General features: G+C 40.0%; 2 protein-coding genes across 41 annotated transcripts in view; both read left to right on the forward strand.

Annotated features, from left to right (window-relative positions):
* The first annotated feature begins 763 nt into the window (after nucleotides 1–763).
* LOC108098146 (P3 protein) lies at nucleotides 764–2,933 on the forward strand. Its single transcript, XM_017200872.1, has 2 exons — nucleotides 764–1,790; nucleotides 2,377–2,933. The coding sequence occupies exons 1-2, from the start codon at nucleotides 765–767 to the stop codon at nucleotides 2,731–2,733; spliced, it is 1,383 nt and encodes a 460-aa protein (XP_017056361.1). The 5' UTR covers nucleotide 764; the 3' UTR covers nucleotides 2,734–2,933.
* An 8,095-nt stretch (nucleotides 2,934–11,028) lies between these two features.
* LOC108097930 (sodium channel protein para) overlaps nucleotides 11,029–22,548 on the forward strand; it is a 66,069-nt gene continuing 54,549 nt past the window's right edge. For 23 of the 40 annotated variants that reach the window (XM_043209573.1, XM_017200497.2, XM_017200491.2 and 20 more), the window contains exons 1-3: nucleotides 16,545–17,828; nucleotides 20,326–20,414; nucleotides 21,238–21,428. In XM_043209573.1, the coding sequence (XP_043065508.1) occupies nucleotides 21,279–21,428 (150 nt within the window). In that variant the 5' untranslated portion in view covers nucleotides 16,545–17,828; nucleotides 20,326–20,414; nucleotides 21,238–21,278. The other 17 variants (XM_017200488.2, XM_017200492.2, XM_043209577.1 and 14 more) reach the window with 7 other exon arrangements.

Below are 22,548 nucleotides of genomic sequence, written 5' to 3' on the forward strand. Positions count from 1 at the left end.
AACAACGCTGCATAATTTAATTTGCAAATATTTTTCATATTTATTTACTATTAGGTATATTTAAAGTCGAAAACTTTACTGTGCAACTTAATTGTTTCCATTTATCGCACGCGTAAATTAATTCAGATTTTAATTTTTAAAATTTAATTTTTTCTATTTTTTGATTGTATATTTTCAGTAGTTTTTTCGTTTTATTTTATATTTTATTTCATTTATTGTTTCACATTGAATGACATTCTTGAATTGAACTTTAAGTCTTTATTTTGTAGCAATTATATTATTTACTATAATTTTATTTCCTATTGTTTCATTATGTTTTTAATAAAACTTTGAAAATTTCTTTAAGTTGTATTTAAATAATTAGTTTCTTTATTAGTTTTAACTTTGTATATTAAACTCATGATTTCGTTCATATAAATTCAACCTATTGTTCTTAAAATGCTTATTTTAGTTTTCCAATTTAATATTACTCATTCTTGGGTTTTCTATTGGGAACTCTTGGTCCCTGAAGTAAGTGTTATCGCCACTTCTGATAATAAGTTCCAATTAAAGCTCTGTGAGGAGAAACAGAAGTTTATTTTAGGCCTTTACACTTACAAACTTTTCTGATTTACGGCCCATTATTATTCACATTCAGTTCGCACCTGTGGACTTCGATAAGGGGAATCCGGTCCGTCTGCTCGATGGTTCAGATAAGGTCTTTGCGATCGGCTCACTCCTCCGATTTGCTGCGCTGCTCAAGACAGTTTCAAATACGCCGCAGTATGGTAAACACCTATAAAACTCGAATGATGCAGTGGGTGTCAGTGATCGTGATTTTAATTCCGTTGCTACAAGGAGTTCAATCCGAGTTCGGTGATCTGGCTGGCAACTGGCAGGTGGATTATGGCCAATTGGAGCTCAAGCTATCGGAGGGTGAAAGCCAACAGCTGTCGTTGCACATATACAATGTAATGCCCAAGGATCCTTCGCTGGATTTCCAGTTCCTGGTTTACTCAAAGGACGAGCAGAGGGCTTCATCCTTGGCAACCATAAGAAAGGAGGACTTTGATATTCTGGGCAGCTGGCGGGGATTGGTGGATGTGACTGGAGTGCGCTTCGGATACAGTTCCCTGGAAGTGGAGCTGCAATCGAATGGAGAGAGCGAGTTGTATCCCGATCCTTTGAGGATTGCCATCCTGAGATCTCGGGTGGTGGATGAACGCATCACCACCTACGTCTCCGCCGCTTTGGCTTTGCTGATGTTCCTCAATTTGGGAACTGTTTTGGATCTGCATCGCCTGGCGGGAATTGTCTGCCGGCCAGTTGGTCCAGTGGTTGGAGTGGTCAGTAGGTATGTGCTGATGCCCGCTCTTGGCTTTGGCCTAGGCCGAGGTCTTTGGCCGGGATCGTGGCCCATGCAACTGGCCCTCTTTTACACCGCCTTGGCGCCCAGCGGCGGATTGGCCAATGTGTGTGCCGTGTTCCTCAAGGGAAACCTCAATCTCTCGGTGGCCACCACCACTATTAATAGTTTGCTGGCCCTGGCCTTTCTGCCTCTTTGGATCCTCGTGCTGGGCAGGCTCCTCTACGAGGACGACGAGCTGCAGGTGCCTTTTGGCGAGCTTTCTGGAGGAGCAGCCGCTTTGGTCGCCTGCTTGGCCATCGGCGTCATGCTGCGACTCTGTCTCCCAAGGACTACGAGGTTCATCTTTCGGTTCCTGAAGCCACTCTCCGTGGTCCTCAGTTTGTGCCTGGTCGGCTTGACCGTCGGACTCAACTGGTTCGTCTTCCTGGAGTTTACATGGCAGGTGAGTGACTTGCAGTAAACTGTTTTTACATATATATTTATTTATATCATCTTCTTGCTCACACCTTAAGATAAATCAATTTATTTATTCAAATCCGTTTTTTTGTGAAAAAGGTAATAATAGGACGATTTATAGCAACTTGTTCAAACACAAACAAACACATAAAATAGTTTTCATATACAACGCTGATCAAGAAAAAATTATATTTTTGATGATTTAACAAACTAAAAACCATTGTTAAATTGAATCAAATTTAATTCTTTGATTATCATCATCTTTCATCCTTTTTCTATTAATTCTTATCGACAAAATTCGAATTCAAACAACAATGGTAATATGTACTAAGCAACGTTAACATCATTCTGGTGGCTGCCCTAAACCTTTTTAATTAATTTTATTGAATAGTTATTGCCAGTAAACATAAGAATGTTGTTTAAACAATAAAAAAATATTGTGATATTTAAATAAAATCTCCTTAAAAAATAGATATATCCTTATGGTTGTAAACCACCATTTTAAGCAACAATTATCAAGTAATGATAGTTTTTCAAAAAATGTACAAAAAAATCTTGCTTATTCTTTGTAGGTCTTTGTGGCTGCCTTGTGTCTTCCTCTTGCCGGTTACCTGGCCACCTACTTACTGTCGAAAATCCTGTGCCGATCGGCCACCGACGCCCTTACTCTCTCCATCGAAACAAGTGTGCTGAACATGACGATGCCCATTGTGCTCCTGCAGTCGAGTAAGTTGGAGCAGCCCCAACTGGATCTCGTCTTGGTGGTGCCCATTGCCTCCTCGCTGATCTCCCTCGTCCTGGTGATCCTCTTCTACACGGTTCGGCGATGCCTTGGCTGGAATAAGCGACAGGATGAGGATTGCTTCGACCACAAGAAGCTGATAGCGGAGCAGGAGGAGAACGAGTGTCCGGTTTACCAGAGACCATAAATCATTCCATAGTTAAACAATTCTACTTGATATTTATTTATATGGAAAAATACTTTGCTTATTTTGCAAAGTTATTGTATTCATAGCCTATCTAATCTAGTCTTCCTTTTTGAATTTATTTATTTTAAGTCCGAGCTAGATATCTTAAAATTGCTTATCGAACTTCTTTAAGAAATTAAAAACTACATACAAATAATCTATTGAATTTGTTTCACCTAAATCAAATTATCCATCTTAGTTTAAATTGCGCGCCACTGTCAACTTCCTCTTTGCAAAGATTGGCACCACTTAAACCTTTTACTTGGCAGCACTGATTTTAGGCGCGTGGAATTTAAACTGCCGCGTTTCGAATGTATTTTTGATGTACATTCGCTTGTGTGTGTGTGCGCGCCTTACATGCTAATTTGGTTTGGGCCAGCAAGAGGTAATAAAATAAAATTGTGTGTCAGCGTCGGCCGTTGGTCACTGCGTATGTACTGGAAATTTGGAGCATTGGCCGCCGGACAAACAAGCTCGGCACTTGGGAACTCTGGAAGGTGGCGCATGATGTCATCAGTTAGTCCGTCGCGATGCAGGGCCGCCAATTACGACACACGAACATGGTATATATAGTAAATATAGTACACATGTATTGTTCGGTTGTGGCATGGTGTGTGTGCACGTGTTTGTGTAGGGAAGAAGATATAAAAATAAGTGCTACCTTTGCCTGCACACGTGTGTTCCGTTGTTGGTGTGCGTGGTCAACTAACGGTTCACGCGCGGAACGCATTACCGAGCCCCATCACACACAAGCAAGCCCCATCCGAAACCCCCGTCGAAAACCCCCCAAAAGCCCTCACCGATCCCGCCCGACCTCGTTAACCAGCCCCCGACAATGTCTTTTCGGTTATAAATATACTTTTCAAAGGTAGTAAATGACATAACGTAAGCCGTACTTTAACAGCACAATTACTATCTTTAGCTGGATTACAATTTATACTTTACTCCGTTGGCGAACCACGAACCGCGAACCACGAAACTTGAAACACTATTTTAATTGACATAATTTTAAAGATGCTTCAGCAGGAAGCATTACTTTTACTTTTTAGTAAATTAAAAATAAAACTCTATATTTGTGGTCTAAATAGCTACAATTAAATTCGACTTACTTATTTTTCATTATATTTTTTTCTTTGTATTCATATTAAGGTTTCTTTCTCCGAAGTTGGTTCCTTGTTTAAAGGTTACCAAGAATACCACAAAGTACTCCTTCTTTGACATCCCTTGATTGCTTTCCCCTGGAGGCCCATTAAAAAGCATTGGCGGTATACTTTTTGCAGCGCCTGTGTGCCGCTCGCTCATTAGCAGCAATACAGTGACTTTCGAGATTTTATTAGCCTCAGGATGTGTGGGAAGTGTGATGGCCTGGAATGCAAGGGGGAGCAGTTACTGGATCATACCAATCCCAATCCCAATACCTATCTATATCTATATATCGAAAGCCATAACCATCCCGTGCAGCATAATATGCGATTCCATTGACCGTTTTGGCCTGCTGCTGCGCATTGCAGTTAACCCCAAAAGGAACAATGCAGCAGACACACTGAAAATACTATTATTTATCACTTTGATTAATTTTCACATTCACAAATGTATATATTATATATCTGTATATCTTAAGTAGTTGCAAAGGAAAACTCTAGTTCTAAAACAAATAAAGCGATTTATACATTTTAGGTCCAAATTTAATTCAGTTTTTAATTTATATTTATCGAAATAAAGTATTCAAAAGTATCTTAAAAATAATTGGAAAATCTAATTTCTTAGCAAATAAAATAAACAATAAAAAGTAAGAGGTTCTTGCCAGTTATTAAATCATTAAATCTTCCATTTCAATAAATCCAATAGGAAGTATTTAATGATTGTTTTGTAGTATACAATTTCAACTGAAATGTGCTTCTAAAGGAAATATTACATACGATAAAATATTTAATGGATCTACAAATAATTTCCAAACCCCAGTGTTAGATGATTTAAGCAATTCATATTCAAAAGGAACAGTTTTGTACCGGTTTTGTTCTCAGTGAACGCATAGTGCTCCATTTTCGGTCGGTGCCAAGACAACTTTGAAAAGGAGTTGCAGCAGTTTTACTTCGATGGGGCAATTTCGTTCTCAGCTGGGCTTTTGCCCCAATGGCGGTGCAACTGCACTCAAGCAACGGCTTTGCCTGGTGAAAGTGGAGAAATTGTGCAAAGGGGAAGGGGGCGGGGAAGTGAGGGGGAAGTGGTAAAGGGGGGGGAAAGAAAGAGGGTAAATAGAGGGAAGGCACAAGTCAAAGTAAGGCATTTGGTTTCGTTTCGTTTCGTGACATTTGGATGATTTCTGCCTATTTCCTGGCCAAAACACACAGCCTTCTATCACCTCACCCTCCCCCCTCCCCACTTAACCCCCCTTCTCCTCCACCTTTTCTTCTTAACCCTCTGGCCGACTTTAATCGCGTGCTTGGCTCACATTTTAACGCTCGTCGTTTTCAGTTGACGGTTGCCACAGCAACATTCAACACGAAGTGCAAATGCAATGCAAAAGAGCAAGTTTCAGGCGGTTTTCGCTCCACAAGGTTGCTGCTGCTTCAGTGGGTGGGTGGCTGGTGGTGGTGGTGGTGGTGGCCAAGTGGGTGGACAGGTGGCAGTTGGCAGTTGGCAGGTGGCTTTCGGCATCTAACCCATTTGCAAGCGAGAAAGGTGCGTTGGCAAATCGCTTCTCGCCGCTCTTCATTTCCTGTCTCCATTTCAAGGCGCTCGAAAAGAAATCGGCCAGGAAATTCAGTTGCACGCCAGTCGCGAGCAACCTTCGTTTCGATACCGACCAAACCGAAAATATTGCCATTGCCAAAAAATAAAACGGCGAATGGAGCAGGCAACGCGGAGAAATTCAAGTCAATTAACCGCAGCACGTGTACTTCAATATTATGCGTAATTATGGCGCTCGAGATGGCGATGGCATAATTAGCCCTTAAATATGGGGCTCGTGTTGCCTGTGTCGACTTTCCCCCCCACAGCCAACGCATTTTCAGCAGCAGCCGAATGTGTGGTGAAACAGAGCCTAAAAATACCCTTTAAATTGCCAGGGGATCAATGGAAATTGTCCAATTGGTAATAATACCTATTCTTAGATAATTTTGGTAATTAATTGGTTTAATTTTTTGTATGTTTCCTTAATAAAACTAATCTACTTACTATAATTCAACATTTTTCCAAATTCAATAATTATCAGCTAGAAAAAATATAGATTATATTATTCGAAACAATAAAATTACCGTTTAAATATTGTATTTTCTAGATAGTTGTATAAAATATAAATACTATTCCTCCTACAAGAGAATATGGTTTTATATTTAAACGATTCCTTTATTTAAGGGTATGATCGGCTGGATAAAAAATAAAAAGTTGTCGCATAAGGCAGGACGTTAAACATGCGCGTCTCATGAGCCAAAATTTATGCAAATTCGCCAGGCTCCAACCTTCGTCCTTCGATTGTCCCCAAGTTCCCCTAAGTCCTGCCACCACCACCCCCCTTTTCCCCATTTCCCCTCCCCTCCCCCTCCCCCTCCCCCTCCCCCTCCTTCACATCAACGGCGAGTGCAGAGGAAACGCAGAGTTGAATAATGTAAGGTTATGCTAATGTGCACAACTCGACTGGGGGCAACAAAAGAAAAAGAGCAGAAAACAGAAAAAATACGTATACGCACAGGTGTACATTACACACTCGCTGCAGTTGGCCCAACGTTTATGGGGGTCGCCACACCCCGTGGCAGCGGAAAGTGCAAGTTGAAAGTGTTTGCCATAACCGAGAGCGATTAAATTAAATATTCAATTTCCTTTCGTCCCAGCCGGATATGTTTGAGATCGGCCAGCGGGAAAGTTACGAAAAGTTACGAAAAGTTTTCCTGCTCCACTGCACTTCGAACTTGATTGGAAGGGATTACAATGTGTACGAGTATTTGGTCTTAGGAACTATCATACAAAGTGTATTTATAACAAGGTAACAGCAGTTAGCTAAAGTAAGCGATTATAAATGTGATTATGGGTTAAACGACGTATGGGTTTAAGGATTATGCGAAGATTACAAATTTGTAGTTGATTTTAGTTGAACTAAAAGTTTTTCTTTGTTCGGAAGGTGGACAAGGTATGTGTTAAATAATTGAGATAATTTGTGGGCTATTAACTTGACACAATGTGATAGTTTGTGTTAAAATGCTGCTTGTAGGCGACCAGAACTGTTAGTTTGTATTGTGAATGTTTAGTTTTTGGGAACATTTTATCTGAGGCAAATATTATGGTCAGTTCAGCCACCTTGCTATTTTTATACCCTTGCAGAGTATTATTATTTCTGTCAGAAGTACCAGGCGAACAGAATGCAATAGTAGGTGGCCACTCATTTTTAACTAACTAACTTTTATAATTTTAAGCAGATTTTTAAGTGGCATTCCTCTAAACGTTTGCATTTCAATTCCCTAACGAACTGCATCATTAGTTATTTTTTTCGAAATTTCCAAAAAATGGGTTTGCTGAAAATTGACCAAAACTCGCTACATTTATAAGTGGCATTCCTTCGAACCAGTAGCTCCTTCAGATATGTTTTTTAATATATTAAATATTATATATCTCTTTCAGTGTCCATCGATTAACGGGGGCAGTTGAACACCGAAGGGCATAGCAAAGTTTCGGGCCTGATATTTGGATATCGAGCTTTATAATAACCTTTGAATCCAAAAAAAAAAATTTCATTAAGATCCGACAACCTCATTGAGCTGCCACAGGAAAGATCGAAAAATCTATATAGAATAAACGGAAATAAAATGATATCATCGATGTTTTTTATCAGCCAATCATGCTTTTTGGAATTTAGACTTTTTAATGGCTCTTGAATTTCGAATTAAGTTTCATACAAATCGGACGACTATATTATATAGCTGTCACATGAACAATAGTCGAATATATGAAAAATGAATAGAAAAATCGTCATAGCTTCGACGTTGTTTAGCCTTAAAGTATTTTGTTCGACATACTTAATGACTGCAAGTGTATATAAGCTTCGATTCGCCGAACTTAGCTTTCTTTCTTGTTCTAGACTTGTTTTACTGCTGGTAACTGCTCTTTGCCACAAAAATATCAAACTTATTTGCCTACCAGAAATAAGAAACTAAATAAGCCGACAAACAAATAATTGAAGTGCCCATACAATTGATTCATTATTTAAAAAAATAAATACACACAATACAAATGGATGGAAATCACATTTTTTTTCAGTTTAATGTTCTGTTTTTAGACTGTTTGTTTTTGCTTCCGGCGGTTTTCTTTGCGTTCATCTGTCCTTCGCTTCAAATTGACTGCTGGCACCACTGATGTGGGTATATCACGTGTGTGTTTATCAATGTGCGAACAAAAGGCACAGGAAATTTAGTTGCACTTGACAACATGATGGACGACAGATACCGCTGCACTGCCACGCCCACCTTAACGCCCGCCCCTTTTGCACCGACATATAGTATGGTATAAAGTATGGTATGGCATGGCATAGTGGTTCCTGTGGGAACCCCGATGTTGGCCAAGGAATGGTTGCAGGTGGCAGAAAGTGAAGGGAGGAAGGAGCATGGAGAAAGGTATAGAGAAAGGTAAACGTTGCCGCTGTCAAAATGTCGTCATTGTTCATTCATGAAATGTGCGCCTTTTTACATTTTACCCAACAGCAGAAGCCACGGCGATAGCAGCAGAAACAGTAAGAGAAACGACCAGGACCACCGTGCAACACACTCGATACTTTGTGGCAGAATATGTTGCATACTTTACGGCGGTGTGCAGGGCCAACTCAAAATAAAAGTTCTGGCGCGGAGCTTGTAGCTCTTATAGTTTATAGTTTCTTTTATTGTTGTTAGGAATGTTGTAGAAATTCTTAACAATTTAAAAATGAAATGAAAATGTTGTATATAATTTAGTAATATAGTTTATCTAGATATTATAGATGTTAATATTACTGGCACGTGCCAGAAAATTTAAGCATAACTTGAAAATTATAAATACCTTGAAAAATAAATAAAATAAATTTTAAAGTTTTTTCAAGAATAATATATTTGTTCGACATACTGTTAAAGTTATTAACGATATATTATATAATTTTTAGACAATCCATGGATACACAATAATTTTTTTTTTTTTTAATTTTTTAATGACTAATAATATATTGCATCTTATTTTCTTTTTTTTTTTTAATTTCTCGCAGTGCGACAACAACCGCAATGGCCGCAGAATGAAATGGGGGAAAAACGCGAAAGAAAAGGGAATCCAAACAGAAGAGTGAGAAAACTAGAGAGAGAAGGAGGGAGAGAGGCGAGGAGGCGAAGAGAAGGCGGCGAAGGAACATGCATGAGTGTGAGTGTGCGAGGACATGCGACTGTGTGTCTGTGTGGCACACTCACACACACACTCTGCGCCACACTCGCTGACATCATCCGCAACCACTCAAAAGGCGACGTGGGAAGGGGAAGAGGAGAGAAGCGGAAAAGAGGAGAAAGGGGAATGAGGAAAGGGGGCTAATATCTTGTGGGCGGGACTGTTCAGTGTTGTTGGCGTAAATATTGTCATTTGTTGCGACATTGAAGTTATTGTTTGTCCGTTTGACGCTGCTCAAATTCCCTCAACTAACCACACACACACGCACAGGGAGCACCGTAAGCTGGAGTCCTTAAAGGACATTCGAATGTTTGCCTGCAATTAGGTAGATCAACCGGCAGGGGGCCAAGCACCGATCGCCAGCACCTGGGGGGCCATTACCACTTCCGGCTAATTGGGGGGCCAAATGCCACGCCAGTGTTTCGCACAAAGAAAACAATTAACTATTTGCGGCGTTTATCCCATCTCGCCACCATTGCCGCCATTGCCGCCAGTTGGCAAACAGTGATGGAGCGAAAATAGACCGTCCTCAATTTCCACGAACTCAAGGTAGGACCGCAACAAGGTGGTAGGGCAAAGCCAAGATACTTTCACCTGAAGATAACCTTTAATCGGTATCTGAAAGCAAGAATCACACTCAAATCACTATAATTAAAAATACTTACATACGTATGTGTTCTACATATAATTGTTGATATCTTTATAAAATAATATAAGTGCATATCAATAAACATAAATTCCCCTATATATTTCCTAAATTTACATGATTTTCAGGATTTAAGAAAACGTCACCCGTTCAAACAAAATGGAGAAAAATGTAAACTTTTTGATTTTCCAATATACTAGTTTACCCCTATAATATTTAAATAATATATTAATGAATATATTGTATTTTATAATTATAGTATTCTAAATCTGGCTGTGGTAGTTAAAATATGTAACACTATTTTTTGGCCATTTATTGAAATGTTCAGATAACTTTGAATCTTCTATTCACACAGTTTTTTTAATTAATAAAAAAAAAATAAAACAATGAAAGGTCTTATACTTTTAAAATGTGACTTAAAAATTCTAGGGCTCATAACCCTGTTCTTAAAAATACTAATGGCATTCCCAACTATATTTCTGAAGGATTATATTTGCATAAATCATAAACCATTAAATCATATTGCAAATGCATTTTTTTTGCATAAATGCTTCTTCGTCCTGTGCAAAAGGACTTCTGCTTGCCTTTGACTAAGTGCAGCCGCACTTTCGAATGCCTCTGCAAAGCCACATGGTTTCCTCGTGAATTCGGTCCTGCCTCCTTGCCCCCTTCCTCCCCTCCCCCCTTTCGCCCCTCTTGCCACCCGCGGCTGCTCGTGTCTTTGGTCTTTGCCAGGCGGCCTGACGTATGCCACTTGCCACTTGCCACCCGCCCCGAATGCCTGTTATCCTGGCATGGCTGGCATAGCTCGCATGTCCCTTTCGCAGCCGTTCTGGCCTGGCTGGTTGGGTTTTGCTGGATTCTTAGTTTCTTGGGCTGTTGGGTTGCTGGGTTTCTCGGGCTGTTGGGCCTGTCCCAATGACCGAGTGGCGTTGTGTCGCGTCGCGTTGCTCTCAGCCGCAGAGTCGATTCCGATTGCGATGCCGATTCCTATACAGAGTGCCGAATCCGAATTCCTTGTCCGAGTCCGAATCAAAAACCGAATCCGAAACAGAATCCGAATACGAGTCGGAGTCCCTGTGCGAAAAGTGGCACAGGCCGCGGCGGAGTGACGAATGCCTGGCGAAGCCGAACTCAGGCAAAAGCCGAAGCCTTGCCGAGTGCCGCACGAAGGCGAAAGCCGAGCGAACTCAACGAAAGTCACACTCTGCGGACGCACACGCGCTGCGGCAGCTGACAGTTTCAGTAAACCACGGAGACGAACGGATTACGGGTAACGAAACAGCAGCAGCAGCCAGAGAATAAACTCAAAAAAAAAAAAAAAAAATAGAAAGAAAAGAAAAGAAGAAAAAAACCCAGCACACACCACAAAAACATGTAGAAAAAGGAAGGAACAAAATCAAAAAAAAAAAAAAAAAATGGAAAACTGAAAGAGAAAACTCGAGCACAAAAGAGCCGTTGGCGAGCACTGAGCTGAGTCCTGTTTAAAATCTCGACAAAAAAGAAATAAAACAAAAAGTTTACACACTTGCCATGCCATGCCATCCAGATATATATATGTATATGTGCTATATATGTATAGTATATATGTACAAGTGCCTTGAGCAGTGCGCAGGCAGGCGAACAACGAGCGGAGCCAAGTCCAAAGAAAGTTTTACATAAGTTCTCCCTCCTCAATCAGGCACCTTTTTTTGTATAGTTTTTTTTTCGTGAGTGTGACCCAAAAACAAAAATAATCAAAGAGAAGGAAGAGGAAAAGGCACCGAGGAGAAGAAGAAGAAGATGAAGAGGCCAGCAGGAAACACAAAAGTCAAATAAACTACATAGCCTGGCTATGCAAGTATATAAAGTATATAAAGTGGCTTATGTGTGTGTTTAAGTGTGTGAAAAAGAGTTTCAAAAAAGCGGCATCATGGGAATCTGCTTGAATACAGCCCTTTTTTTGTCTTGAATTTCGGCTCTTAATTTGTATTTTTTTTTCGTGTAAAAGCGCGTGTTTGCCATGGCGTATACTTGATGTGGCCGCACCAGCAACGATTGCGTATACGCCTAGTGAGCCCCTCTCTGTGTGAGTGAGTGCCTCCGTTTGTGTGTGTGAGTGTGTGTTTGTGTGAGTGTGCGTCACACACAACGTGTTACGCAGAGTAACCGATAGCCCTTCGTCCCCCTTTCGCAACCGTTGGAAATTCTTGGTTTGTTGTTTAGACCGAAAAGTGCTCGGAAAAGTAGGCAACGAAAATGGTTACAACAAATTGCAGGGCACACACTCGCACACGAACACACATAACACACACCAGACACACCACACACACCACACAAACACACACATGAGAACCAGAATTTATTTGGGATATGGAAAAAAAATAAGAAGCAGCAGTAGAAGAAGCAGAAGCAGAAGTTGACTATATATGTGTGTGCCGCGGACTTTCGATTTTTCGTGACTCGGTTTCTTGTGTGTGCTCTCGAGTGTCCTTTGTTGTTGCTCCTTTCTGTTGTTGCTGTTGGCGATGTGCCCCCTTTCTGCCCCACCATCGCCCCTCCCCGCCATCCAACTCCACTCTGCGGAATTCGCCTGCTGTTTAGGTTATGTGTATCTGGCATGTCCTTTTTAGCCTGCCTTTCCTTTTTGGAGCGCGCATATGCGCTAGCACGAAACGAAACCAAACGAAACGAAACTCAACACAACACAATTCAACTTAACTCGCCTCGAAAATCAAGTGGCAGGGGGCAAGCTGGCGAACTCAGTCAGTCAGTCAGTCAGTCAGTCAGTCAGTCAGTCAGCCATTCAGTCAGTCAGTCAGTCGGTCGGTCCTTCGGTCGGTCTGTCACTCAGTCAGTCAGTCAGTTGGGCGCCTTGCTAACTGGGTAAGCCGTGTCCTGCCCCCGCAGGACAGCCGTGTCCTCCTGGCCTCGGCTTTCGCTCGAGTCGAGTCGAATCGAGTCGTCGCATCGAGTCGCGCGTGTGTGCCACATCGCGTTTCGTGTCCTGTGCGCAAAAAGAGCCGAGGTCCAAGGGACTTGGGGGTCTGGGTACTGGGTACTATGTTAGCTATTGGGTACTGGGTACTGGGTACACTGAACGCTGAACGCTGAACACTGGGCACCGGGTTTCGAGTTGCGAGTTGCGAGGATTGAGGACCGAGGACGAGGCCACGAGGAACCCTCCAGTTGAGCGAAAGAGAACCCAAACTAAAAGCGAGAGCGAGAGCGAGAGAGCGAGGGAGAAAGAGAAAGAGAGCAGGCTGGCGTAAAAGGGACAAGGGTGTCTCAAATTGCCTTGGCTTGGCTCACAAAAAACCAAACGAAACGAAAAAAAATATATACGAAATTGTGCAACGCTTTTGAAGTTTGAAGTTGATGTCTGGTGGAAAAAAAGGCCCCTATGTATATACATATATTGTATATACTGGCTATATACTAGACAAGCACTGTTCCCATTTAATTGCCAGCAAATCGGATAATTGTAATTGCTCATATATGGTTTACTGCAGCCATTAATGATAGTTATTGTCACGAAAGTGCTGTAGTGAACATTGACTAACTGGGGCGAAGAAAAGCCTGGAATTCCCATTTAAAATATTCCTGTCGCTCTACTTTTTACAAAGTAATTTGACAAAAATCGCACATTTATAGAAACAACGTAAAGTGATTTTAAATAATACCAGTAACTTTTTTTATAAGGTAACTTAACATATAAGGTTTCTTATATTTTATGAAGCCTGTCTTCTTTTTGCTATATTCTATTTTAAATCTAACCAGAAATATGAAAATTTGTGCTAAAAATATTGTGCTCAGTTTAATAATGCTCTAAGGATATAAAAATATAAAAGAAAATTGTTCAAACACAATTTTATTTATCCAGATAATATCTAGAATATTGAATTCATAACTAATCACGGGCATTATATCCTTGTTCTAGGTTAATTTTAGGATGTGTATAAAGTTGTTTGATTTAAAATGCTTTCATAAAAATGTTGCATTTGCCAAATCTTTTTGCCGAATTCCAGGGCGACCCCTGGTGTTACTTTGAAGTTGTTTTCCGTTTTCTGGCTTCAAGCTTGTGGCTTTAGTTATCCGAGAACTTGCAAGGACCTCGTTGAAACCGAAAGGACACGCAATTGTGGCCCAGAATCGAAAGCGAAAATTTTCCTTTCTTTGGCCAAAATCTATAAACTTTCGACGCACCGAGTGTCACTCGTGTGTTGGCTTGCGTTTCTGTTTCTGTTTCTGTGTCGGTGAGCGGTGTTATTTGTGTTTGTTCCGCGACTTTTGGGCGCTAAAAAAAGCCAGGAATTGCAGGAGTATTGGACCCGGTCGAAAGTGGAAGGGAAGGTGGGGAAGGAGGGGAGGGGAGGGGCGGGTCATCGATAACTTTGTGGCTCGGCCAAGGCCCAGCGGGTTGGACCGGTTAAGCATTTTATTTGCCCATCTCGACCTGTCGATCCCGGGGAGTGGGCACCACAGGAGCCCGTGCAAGGACCCCCTGTAGAACCCCAACCCCAACCCCAACCCCAAACACTGTTCAATGTGCCAGCGGGCCGTGCGTGTTCAATTGGTTTTGCCCCCCAGTTCCCCCTCTCCCCCATTCTCAATTGTTGTTTGCTCGCTGGTCGCTGTTGTTGGCTCTTCGGTGTAAAAAATTTACATAACCCAAATTGCCGCATAAATAAATTATTAAATACGTGACGTGCGAATGGTCAAAGACCAGAAGCCAGAAGCGAGGAGCCAAGGGCCGAAACCCAAAAGCCAAAAGCCAAAAGCCAAAAGCCAAGGAGCACAAGTCGAGTGGCATGTGCAAGGCTCAGGTCCTCTGTTCTATTGTGCGATTCCCTGGGGTTTGCAATCAGGGCGCAATCCAATAAGGAGATTGTGCTCTCGCAACTGCGAATCGCCTGCCATATGCCACATGCCTTATGCCTTATGCCTTATGCCTTATGCCACATGCCACATGTGACCATCGTCAATCGAGTGGCGGCGCAGATCCTCGCTGGAAATTTAATTAGGACCAAGGCCAATGCAATTCAAGCCAGCGGAAGTGATCAACACATCCCAAATTGAATGAACTTTTTTTGTATATCTTTATACTTTTAAACAAAAAATCCAATTTTGATTTTTTGAGGCAAATAAGAAAAATTAATTGAAATAAATGGTTTTAAGACTCATGAAATGCAAGCTTTTGCCAAAGTAGCTTCTTTATAAAGGCGAATTTTGATTCACAAGATTCTTGTGCATAAAAAGTGAATTTTTTACAAAAAAGTATACTTCTGTAAAAAAGGCCAAATAATAGGAATAATGATAGTGACCCATTTTTTTTGCTATTACCGCCATTTCATTTCAAATAATGGTTGAATTAGTAATAGTAGCTTGTTTAATTTTTAAATAATCTGGCCTAGAAATGTTCTATGTAAAATAGGTTAGCCAAATGCCAATTTCCCAGATCTTTATGTTTGATAATAGTTCTGCTATTAAAGCAAATTAAGTTGCGGAAAGTGCCTTGCCATATTGCCATGAATTTCCGAATCAAGTGCTTTTTCAATTTATATAGTGAAATCCTTACTACTTTTTTAGTGATAATCATTATAAATAGCCTTTTCAAGGCAACAGAAGTGGCTTGCATTCGGCTCTGCATTAGTGAAAAAGGAAACTTAAAACCGTTTCCCTAAAATTCCCCAAATACTTCCTCCGCATTGGTGACCCCGATTAAATTAGTGCACAATAAACTTGACGCTTTCGAACTGCCCCACATACGAACAATTTGTGGGCAATTAGAAGGGCGGTGTGTGCAATTGCTGGACCAGTTGACACAACTGGCCAAGTGTGTGGTTACTGGGCTGGTGACGATTTGGTGACCCCGTCGCCACTGGGATGGATGGAGTTACATCCGGATCGATTGGTCGCTGTCCAAAACGCTGGGCCCCAAAAAGGCCCAAAAATAAAGAAAGAAAGAAAAGCGGGTCAGCATGATTTGTGATTATAGCTGGTGCTCCATATTCGGAGCTCATTAGTTATGAACGCAGTCGGACTTGACCAGTCCAACTGGTGCCAAACTGCTGGCCGAAAATAATGGCCCACTGTTGCAACGGGGCAGCGGAAAAGCGGCGAACGAATAGCCGTGGAAATTCGAGAAAGGAGGCATCAGCTTGATGACCTAAAAATAGAATAAGTCAGAAAAGGCGGCGAAGGCGAATAGCGAACGGCGAACAGCGAACGGCGAACGGCGAAAGAATAGGCGGCGAAAAAGGGGTGGTAAAGTAGCACAACAAAACCTGTGTTGACAACGACTTAGGCCACAGGGTGGTGTATGTTATACGGTATATGCTGAAAGGACCTCTCACACACACCGTACACACACACAGCTCACACACACACGCACTCGACTTTTGATTTTGCTCCTTTTGCGGCGGATTCAAGAAAAGGAAGTCGCGGCGAAGCAGACAGCTGCATTCCTCGCCCGAAAACGGAGTTTCCCAGAGAGCGCTGACTCTCTCTCTTTCCCCTCTCTCTCTCGCTCTTTAAAAGGCTCAAATTGCTCGGCGCTCGGTGTTCGCTGCTCGGTGTTCACTTCTCAGTGCTCGGTGCTCAGTGCTCGACTTAATTTCTCGCATCCTTTTTGGTATCCTGCTCTGCGTTTCACGTGCGCGCGAACGTTGCATAAACATAAACAAAACGCGATAAAAAGCGACGCTGATGCTCTGCGCCACATCCTTTTTTTTACTGTGTAATATCCAGTGCGATATTATCCTGACATATACTCAGTGTGCCCATTTTTTTCGAGTGTGCAAGTGCAAGTCATCAAGTGTTGAAAAAAGAAAAACATAATGCAAAACAAGTACAATCGATAAAACTCATTTTAAAGAAGAGTCGTTGAATTAAAATAAAATAAACAGAAAAAAAGACGAAATAAATTAATATACAAGACACTAGACCAAGAGTAAAAATAAACCGAAATTTCTCTAATTAAAGGAGCTAGGCAACAAACTAAATAAATACAAATCTAGGACACACTTAATTTAAAGAAAGTTTCTTTAAAGATAATTTGCTTTTGTAAGCCAATGAAAATAGTTGCTTTTCTTAAAAAAAAAACATTCCTCAGAAAATCAAAATAGGTCCAGAAATATCTCGTCCTTCTGATACAGATTTTTCCTTTTTTTGTGGGTAGATTTCCCACACATTTCCCTATCCCTATCAATTTCAATCCGAGTTTCAACAACTTGTTCGCTTTTCCGCAGGCGACGCTGGCGAAATTGAAACTAAAACAGGAACAGAAACCACAAATAATAATAATATTAGCCATAAAACGAAAACACAATTATAATAATAGCAACAGTTAAAGGCAAACACATCCAAGCCACAAGCAAACCCGAAATAATATTAATAATAGCAATACAATAATAATAATAATAATAATAAACCGAAACAGCTCTGGGAACAAAACGCAACGTTTGAAGAAAATTTTTGGCAACACGTCGCGTCGTCTTGGTTGTTGTTAACCACATCCTGCTAACGCCAAAAACCCAAATAAAATTCAACCCAAATACGCAATAATAATACAAATTAAACAAACAAAGCAAAACAAAACAAAAAAGCTAAGAAAATACAAAACAAAAAAAGCAAAAAAAAAAAAAAAACAAACAACAAATTCATCTTCTACTTGTTCTACCGCTTCAACTTTATTCGTCTTCGTCTCCGTAATAAATATATAATTATACATATATATATGCATATGTGTGTGAGTGCGTCGCGTGTGTGTTGGTGTCTGTAAATGTGTGAGCCACAACAAATACAACAACAGCAGCAGCCAGAGCCAGAGCAACAAACACAGCAACAGCAGCAGCAACAACAACAACAACAACAGTAGTTAACAGCAGCAACAATTCTTAGCAGCAACAAAAATACCAGCAAGCAACTCCACAACAAAAGCAACAAAAAACAACAATAACAACCACAATAGCAGACACAATAATAGCATCAGCGGATAGAGCGAGCAGCCAAGCACAATATCGATTGACATCGATTAACGGTAAGCCTAAACCTATAATCGAAATAATCAGTTGATTCCGTGCCCATTCTCAGGTTTTTCTTTCCTGTTTCTATGAATTTCCGCCGTATTGAGTTTTGTTTAATTTAGTCTTTATCTATAAAATCAAATGATTCTGTAAGTCCGCGAATCGTAACCAATTCAATCACTCTTTTAAAATCTTAAATCTTACAATCAAAAATTTCTTAGGATTCTAGGAGCAATATATTGTTTTTTCGTTAAAAAGTTTACTAGCTAAGCAGTAGTAAAAATATTAAAATATTTCATCAACTATTTTATAAAAACTATTAAAGCTTTTCAGTAGATATAGATTATGGAAGATTATTACAATTTTAAAAAGGACTAAAAATGTTATGTCCATTCTCTGTAAAATATTTAAATAGTTCAAAGCTTTAGATTTTCTTGTTGCGTTAAGGATTTTGATATCTATTCCATTTAAATGATTTTTAATTGAACGAGGTCAATCAATAGTTTTTAAATAAATAATCCATTGAATGTTTAAACGTGGTCACTTGCGCTATATCCTTGGACTTTTGTTATTTTAGATAACCAAGCAATTTTTTCCTCCTGGGGAACGATTTCTTATTGATGGTTATTTAATATAGCCTACTTACAAGGGTAGACCAATGAAAATTGACTGGAGGCATTTCAGTTATTTTATTTCATTTAAATTTAAATATACAAATGAGCTGAGAGCTTGATGAACTTGGCTTGATTATGTCATGCCTCCTTGGTGAAAATCCCAGTTAACCAGGCCCGACCTCAAGACTATCAATGGGGTATCCTACGCCCCTTTTCCGCCCACTGTCACGCCCCTCCTTCGGCCCCTTGCTTTTGGGCTACAACCTTTTGCTGGCTTTTGGAGGGCAAACTTTCAGCTGCCACCGAAAAAAAAGCGAAGAAGGGGGGAGGCGGTTATTCTAACGGAATTCCTTCACTCACGCACACACAAAAAGCAGAACGTTCGTTAAGAGAGGGAAACCCAAAAAAATATTGTTGTAGTCCGCGTTAGGCGGCAGCCAAATGAGAGCGCATCCTCCGCTCTTCGCGCAGGTGAGAGTGAGAGAGAGCCAGGGCGAGAGAGTCCTGCTTATCCTCTCGCTCTCCCGCTAGCCCCATTTGGCTCTCACGCTCCGCGGGCATGCAAAATTCATTGACTAACAACATGCAAAACTTCGTTCAGTTTCGCTGTTTGTTTTATCCTTTTTTTTTATCCCACTTTTTACTTGGCCCTCCGAATTTTTGTTCAACAATTAACAGCCGACGAATTTGTCATTTTCTATGATCGATACTTTGATGTTTGTCTGCGAGCTCAAAACTCTGCGGTATTTTTCCGTTTTTGTGTTGCTCGTGTGCTTGCCATATCATTTGCATATTGACACAATTTTGGTTTTCAATTATTGCGGTTTTCGCATGACTCATCGCTTTATAGCTGGGCCAAAAAATTAATTCGGCAAACAACATTTTGCGAGTGTCATGAATGAAACAGACACATATAAATATACATATGCTCATATTGGCACATCCGCTTGCTTGTGTTGGTGCTCTTCTATGCTTTATGCGGTGTGCTGGTGTGTGTGAGTGTGGCGAAATATCGAACTGACCTACTTTTATGCTCGATACACACACACACACTGACACACACACGCAGGCAGATTGGCAAATGGAAAAAGAGTGCTTTGACCTTAGCGGAGGCTGCTTATATAAGCCGAATATCCAATACATCTGCAACTCGTACTAGATTCGATTTGTATCTGGGACTATGTAGAATAATTTATTATATTAAATGCATTACCTCAAAAACTACTTACGCCGTAGCAAAAAAAAATTGTTTGGCTTTTCTAACTGTTAAATATAAACTGTTAACCAATAAAAAGAGAATAATAAAAACATGTTCTCTTTTTTTGAGCTCGTTTCCCCTTAGGTTCTGAAACTCCTCTAGAATTCTTCGTTAGCCCCTGCATAAAACGTTTAAGACTAACAAGAATAATTTGTAATGACAAATAATTTATAGATAAACCGTACAATAAAAACCCTCTCACTATTATTCGAACTCTCTTCCCAATTGCATTCTTCGTACGCTCCTGTACAAAACCTTTATGACTAACAATAAGAATTTATGATAGCAAATGATTTAAAGAAAAACAATATAATAAAAACCCAATCACCATTCTTTAAATTCTCTCCCGTTCGAAATTCTTCCTACGCCCCTGCTGAAAATACACACATGTCTGTGCATTTCGCACTTTATTGATTGGCCATTGTTTTTTGTTTTGTGCATTTTACTTTTGATTGCATTTCATTTAATGCGAATTGCCGCCTGCGGTAATCCAATTAGTCAGCTGTTGAGGTTTCGAATTGGACTCCACTCCCCGGGATCAACGTTCTATTCCTTTTGCTTTAACTCTATCCAACTTTGGCCATTGCAAACTTGATTTAACATTGAATAACGGTAAACCTTATTTTGATTTAATTGCAGCATCGTGCTAAGCGGCGGGCGCTAATCGAACATGGCGCCTCGGATATAGTTGTAGCTTTAATGTAGCAGGCGACATCCATGTGCCTCATGTAAGTAAAACATTTTTATACTCATTAACATAGTCGTAAGTCGAAAATAATTATGTCCAATCAACCTTCAGTGCTAGGCGAATGTAATTCAGTTAACAATTGTATACAATTCAGGTGAAATTGCTTGATTTTTGCATTACGTGGTTCTTATTTACCCACGTAATTTATCCAGTTGTATGCTTTTAATGCTTGCTGGCTCAATTGAATTATAAATCTTTTTTTTTAACTCAATTGTACATATTGAAAAGAGTTTGAGGGTAAACATTTGCGACACGTAAACTCAGCCCAACTCAATTATTTAGTAGGCAACAAATGGCATTGAAGTGTGTGTAATTCGGTTAAATACAAAAAAATTATTATCCGTAAGCTTTTTGCTACTTGGAATAATTTATGAACCAATTCGAGAACAAAACAAAATATTTATATAGCTTTGACATAACAGTTCGCTAAATTAATGTCAAAAGTGTCAAATTTAGCATGAAAATAAAAAGGATGGGGGTGTTCTTCACATCAACTTCAGTAAGAAGGCAACATGCAAACAGTTCTACAAAATTTCTTCAATATTTTCTATTTTTTTGGTAATATTTTTTAAGTGTAAATAAATTAATTTTAACTAGAATCAAAGTAAAATAAAAAAATTAAATATTTTAAGCCTACTAGTCCAAGAATTTATTATGTTTGCTCCTCTTATTTTGTGGTGTAGTTTAGTTGACCAATACAGTATTGTTATACCTACTTGTTTAATATTTAGGTTGCACTAGTTTTGGTTAATTTGCCTATAAAATTGCTAATAAGCACATTATATTTTCTCGTTAATTTTCAGGCCTTGGAAATCTAAGGCTCTCATCGTTGGCCGCATAGACAATGACAGAAGATTCCGACTCGATATCTGAGGAAGAACGCAGTTTGTTCCGTCCCTTTACCCGCGAATCATTGGTGCAAATCGAACAACGCATTGCCGCTGAACATGAAAAGCAGAAGGAGCTGGAAAGAAAGAGAGCCGAGGGAGAGGTGGTAATTATTTCTAGCTGGATGTGAATAGCTTTCAATATATTTTGTGTGCCTACTCTACTACTCTTTCTGTATCTGTATCCGTATCCGTATATATATCTCTCTCTCTTCGTCTAAGTGAATTGACTTCCAATTGAGATCGAATGCCAAAACGGTCGATGCTGATCGCTGATCAACGATTATCGATAACTGATCGGTGATCAGTTATCAGTGATCAGCAATCAGCGATAACCGATCGCCGCTACTGTGCGCTTTGTTCGTGCTTCAACTTAAGCCTGAACGTCTATTTTACATATAAATATATTTATACTCGAATATGTTCTACTAACTATTCCCCAAACATATGTATCTGCCCCAATAAAAGAAACCAACAAAACCATCACAAGCATTCATCCCCGATTACGTATCTGTATATCGAATGCGTCTCTGTGTTTCCATCTGTACCCATTCAGTTTTTCACACCGAACTCCGATCCGATCATTTGCCTATGTAAATGCAGCTGCTATCCATCCAAAATCCATCTGTTCATATCTCAGAGTCTCACTGTGCTTGACCCCTGCCGTTCAACCCGAAAACCCTAAAAAAAAAGCCAAGCAGATCAATAGCTCTCTATCTATCTGTCTATCTGACCCCAACTGGGGATCTCAACTGTTTAACTGTCTACTGTTTTCCGTAATCTCAAGCTATCATTTCACCAACAAATCGTAAATGTTTTAATCGTAGCGTAAACCCCATTCTGATCTCAAAACACCATAACTCCACCGACTTTTATTTCGATCTTCAGTTAGGTTTATTCCGATTTAGTTCCAACAAAATTCAAAAAACGTAAAAGTGTCTAAAAGAACAGTAAATTTATTTTTAATTTCCCTTTTTTTTCTTGGTTGTTCGTAATCGTATTTTGTATTCAGCATAAGAACCCCCCGAAAATCCCCCAAAAACCACCTCTATATGCTCTTGAACGTATCGATATCGTAACGTATTACTATCGAATCTGTAAAATTTCTTCCTGCCATAATCGTTGTATGTTTGTTTGTTCGTTTGTTGGTTTGTTTAATTGTTTTATCTATTTGAGAGTAAGAACTGTGTATTCTGTAACCCATTGGCTTCGTAATGTGTTCTAATG

Source organism: Drosophila ficusphila, unplaced genomic scaffold (assembly GCF_018152265.1).
Source record: "Drosophila ficusphila isolate 14025-0441.05 unplaced genomic scaffold, ASM1815226v1 contig_197, whole genome shotgun sequence".
Lineage (NCBI taxonomy): Eukaryota > Metazoa > Arthropoda > Insecta > Diptera > Drosophilidae > Drosophila > Drosophila ficusphila.

Coding starts and splice junctions, on each gene's coding strand:
- LOC108098146 (XM_017200872.1), top strand. CDS start 765: ATGGTAAACACCTATAAAACTCGAATGATGCAGTGGGTGTCAGTGATC. Junction 1,791..2,376: donor TCCTGGAGTTTACATGGCAG/GTGAGTGACTTG, acceptor TATTCTTTGTAG/GTCTTTGTGGCTGCCTTGTG.